At 39.5% G+C, this 4,687-nt stretch overlaps 1 protein-coding gene across 2 annotated transcripts in view; it reads left to right on the forward strand.

Annotated features, from left to right (window-relative positions):
• Positions 1 to 6: 6 nt before the first annotated feature.
• The window catches only part of GUCY1A1 (guanylate cyclase 1 soluble subunit alpha 1), a 52,150-nt gene continuing 47,469 nt past the window's right edge, over positions 7 to 4,687 (forward strand). For both annotated transcript variants that reach the window (XM_004382031.2, XM_023736600.1), the window contains exon 1: positions 7 to 285. In XM_004382031.2, coding sequence (XP_004382088.1) covers positions 31 to 285 — 255 coding nt within the window. In that variant the 5' untranslated portion in view covers positions 7 to 30. The remainder of the gene's footprint in view (positions 286 to 4,687) is intronic.

Consider the following 4,687-nt stretch of genomic DNA (forward strand, 5'->3'; position numbering starts at 1 on the left):
TCTGCAGCAGGGCGAGAGGCCACCAACACCATGTTCTGCACAAAGCTGAAGGATCTCAAGATCACAGGGGAGTGCCCTTTCTCCTTACTGACACCAGCTCAGCTTCCAAAAGAGCCAGCAGAGGAGGATGCAGAAGGCTCAGATTGCTGCAAAGCAACTCCACCCATCTGTCAGGATGTCCCTGAGAAGAACGTTCAAGAAAATCTTCCTCAAAGAAAGACTAGTCGGAGTCGAGTCTATCTTCACACTTTGGCAGAGAGTATTTGCAAACTGATTTTCCCAGAGGTGAGTTCTTACCCTTTAGAGATTTTCATGATATTTTGAAATTGTAAAAGAATGTTGTTCTAAGGAAAATGTAAATAGTTGCTTTCTCACTTCTGAGGCTATAGTAAATGTAGAAGAGTTCCTTGAAACATATAAAAACATTCCTTTTAAAAAAAATCGTGTTCTCAAATTGTGCTAGTCTTAAAAAGTTTAAGATTTTGAGTTCTTTTCAAAAGGATCTTTCAGTCTGACAGGACTGATGACTTAGAGCAACTGCTTAATCCCTCTATGCCTCAATGACCTCATCTGTAAAATGGGAATAACGAGAATACTTACCTTCTAGAGTTTTAATGACTTTGTTGACACCATAATGTGGCTGTTAACATAACACAGATACTCAGAAATTGTTAGCTATTTTTCATTTCAAATTAAACTCCTTAAATAACTTATTCTCTACTGGATTTTTTTCTTTAATTCCAAAGAGCATCATATGTACCCTGCTAATTTGCAGAGGTGTGAAAATGTTCCCGTTCCTGCTGATTTTGTGCTAATTTGCAGAGGTGTGAAAATCTTCCCATTCCTGCTAGTTCTGAATCCCAGGTCTCTCCTTAAGCCAGGCTTAACCTGCTCCCATAGGTCAGAGTCCTGAAACAGCTCTGGGAGCTGTGTAGCATAATGCCCATGTTGAGGTCTGGAGCACCTTCTGTCAATCCATCACTAGGAGAACTTTGGAAACCCAACATTTACCTGAACATTTCAGGTATCTTAGAAATATACAGGGCATGTAAGAAGGTCCCCTTACTCGGTAGGGCTAAAGAAGAGAGCAGTTGAAAATCCTCATGATATCTTCCTCCCTCTGTCAGTATTCACAGTTTTATATAAAATTACTTAACCTATGAGGTTAAACATTTACATAATCAGATTCTGACTCTAATAATATATTGAGAATTTTTAATTCACTCAACACAAGTTGTCTACTCTCTGTATAGCATTGAAGAACCACAAACCCACTGACTTTTAGAGGGACTGAGATATTCTTTTTTCACCCCCAAGAAGCATTAGGGAAGATAAGCAACTTGACCAGAATCATACAGCTTTTGAAGGGTAGAGCAATTATTGTGGTGAACGATATGAACTGGAGTGACTGAATGAAAGGACCGAGTTGAAGCGTGCATAAATTAGGATAAGCAGAAAGTTGAGGGAGCTTATTCAAATATATTACCACACTAGTACTTTGGTTCATGGCTTTGAAATGGAAATATTTCATTATGGTCACAGCAGTTACTAGACAGCCAGCTTTGGCCGGGGTGCAGGCTGTAGCCTTTGTTGGGTAGTTGGTTTACGTCACAGTCTGGGCAACAGTTGGCATTCTCATTTCCAAGGACAGAGTGAGGGCACAGAGATGAGCAGAGGGTGGTGATGGAGAAACTGGATAGCTTCTACGCTTTTCCTGAGACCTGTCATTACTGTGTTGGCTTCATTATTTTGTTTGATAAACGTTGAATTCTTGCAATAGACGTCATACGCATGTTGAAATCTCTTTTAAAAGCATTCTTAATACTAAATATAAATTATATTTTCTGTTTGTCTGCGAGCTCATAAGAATAATCATCCAGGTTTGACTGCAGTGTCATGTAGCAGAGAAGTCAAGGCCGTAGGAATTCTAGAAGGGAGAAGGGGTACGTTCGGTATTAATGACTGCAAGTTTTTTCCAGCTGAGGTAATTTGCCTTGTGACAGTAAACATCCAGATGTTTTTTTGAACTGTCTAGTAATCAATCTGGGTTATATAAACAAGGACCCAAACAGCCACTTGTCTTTGATAAATTGCTTTTTTTTTTTTCCTGATTTTTTCTAAGTGATAGGTTTAATGCCTAGCCTACTATTTTAGTTTTGGTGCTATCAGTAACCCAAAGGAAGGGACTAAAATACCATTTGACAACATCATAGCTCTTTTTTTAGACATTCCAATTTAGCTCCCCAATTATTTATTTTTGAGAGAGAAAATAATGAAGTTCGTTACCATTAACAAACTTAGACCAGAAGATGTCATTCCAGAGTGGTGACATATTGGAGATTAGAAAGATCTTATTGATCATCTAATGCAAACAGTTCATTTTTGTTTGAAAAAAAATGAGGCACAAAAAGTTTGTCATTTGTTTAAGGTAAAACAACTGAGGAGTTAGAAAAGTTTCTTCCTGTGGTTCATAATTCATTACTTTTTCTACAATGATTTTGTTCAATAATTTTTCATGAATATTCCTCCTCAGAAATCCTGTAAATTCTTCAAGCATAATATCTTTAAGGAGCTTACAGTGGAGTATGACCTGTTGGTTGAAGAGTATCAGAACCCACTCACTAGCAGTCCTGCAGTGGTGGCTTCTATCTCCTAAGGCCCTGAGGTTGGCTGTGTATGACACTCATTGAAAGTTGAGGCCTGCCCATGGCTTTAGTGTGGATTCCTATCATTGCAGGGTATATCGCATGAACAATAGTGCCAATAATCCAAGAAGCTGGACTATATGAAGAAGAATACAGCATCAAGATTGGTGGAAGACTCATTAACATCCTGCGATATGCAGATTATACAACTTTGCTTGTTGAAAGCGAAGAGGACTTGAAGCACTTCCCAATGAATATCAAAGACCACAGCCTTCAGCATGGATTACACCTCAACATAAAGAAAACAAAAATACAGCCGACCAATAAGCAGATCAGGATGAGCAGAGAAAAGATTAAAGTTGTCAAAGATTTCATTTTACTTGGATCCACAATCAACACCTATGGAAGCAGCAGTCAAGAAATCAAACAACATATTGCATTGGGCAAATCTGCTGCAAAAGAACTAAGTGTTAAAAATAAAGATGTCACCTTGAAGACTAAGGTGCACCTGACCCAGCCATGGTATTTTCAGTTGCCTCATATGCATGCAAAACCTGGACAGTCAATAAGGAAGACCAAAGAACTGATACATTTGAATTATGGTGTTGGCAAAGAATATTGAACGTACCATGGACTGCCAAAAGAACGAACAAATCTGTCTTGGAAGAAGTACAGCCAGAAGGCTCCTTAGAAGCAAGGATGACAAGACTTCGTCTCATGTACTTTGGACGTGTTATCAGGAGGGACCAGTCTCTGGAGAAGGACATCACGCTTGGTAAAGTACAGGGTCAGCAAAAAAGAGGAAGACCCTCAAAGAGATGGATAGATACAGTGTCTGCAACAATGGGTTCAAACATAACAATGACTGTGAGGATGGTGCAGGACCCGGCAGTGTTTCGCTCTGTTGTACATAGGGGGTACATAGGGTACAACAGCATGCTACCAGTGCCTTGCTAGGATGTCAGCACTTTTTTCTTTAGTAAAACAAATTCCTCTTTTAATTCGAAAACCAGGAATACATCTTCTCTAGCAACCCTAGCAATGGAAAGAGGGACCATTTCTGCTTGCCTCTTACGATGACTTCTGTCTTCCTTTTTCCTTTTCCAGCTTTCACATGCATGTGAGGTGATTAAAGAGACCATGGCTTGCGTCAGGTGCCCTGTAGTCATCTTTACTTTTTAAAAATTTAAAAAGGTCTTTTGCAGGAGATTTTTCCAATGCAGTATGTGGTTTAATTTTTTGAGTACTGCTTCCATGGGCATTGAATTTTTTATCCAAGTAGAATGAAATCATTGACAATTTTGATTTTTTCTCCATTTATTATGATATTATTTATCAGTCAGTTGTGAGGATTTGCTTTACTTGGTAAAGGAGAGGATCAGCTGGAAGCGGGGAAACCCTCAGTGAGGTGGAATAACACAATAGCCACAAAAATGGGCTCAAGCCAACCCACAATCTTAAAAATGGCACAATCCTGGGCCGTGTTTCATTCTATTAGACATAAAGTTGCCATGAGTCAGACTGCCCCAATGGCAACTAACAACAGCAATTTACAGAGACAGCATAAATGTTAGCAGGAAAAGACGAGAAAAAGAAGTTCTTGGTGACAGTGGGAAGGAAACGCAAACCCAAGAAAGATCTTGAGTGAAAAGAGAAAAAGGTATGCCTGATGGTTTACTCAGAAAGGTGAAGACGAGGAGGAGGTTGTCTCCAGGAGCAGTGGGAAGGGAGAAGGGAAAAGTGTTAGGTGGCGACAGTAGCAGCAGCATTGGATGGATTGCGTTCCTCATAGCCCCTCAAATAGTCCTGCTCAGGGCAGCAATTCTTACATAAACAAATGTGATTCAAATTAAGTCACACTGCAAGCAACCTAAATTTATTTGTAAGCAAACAGAGTAACACCTCCGTACCTGGTAGTATCACTTCACTGATAAAATTGTATAGATTGTCTTCAAGAACTTGAATAGCTCATGGAGGGAGTGTTGTTCACTCATTCATTAATTCAGCGAATGCGTATTGAGCATCTCCTCTAGCCAAGTACT

The sequence above is a fragment of the Trichechus manatus genome, unplaced genomic scaffold, assembly GCF_000243295.1.
Source record: "Trichechus manatus latirostris isolate Lorelei unplaced genomic scaffold, TriManLat1.0 scaffold00089, whole genome shotgun sequence".
Taxonomy (NCBI): Eukaryota; Metazoa; Chordata; class Mammalia; order Sirenia; family Trichechidae; genus Trichechus; species Trichechus manatus.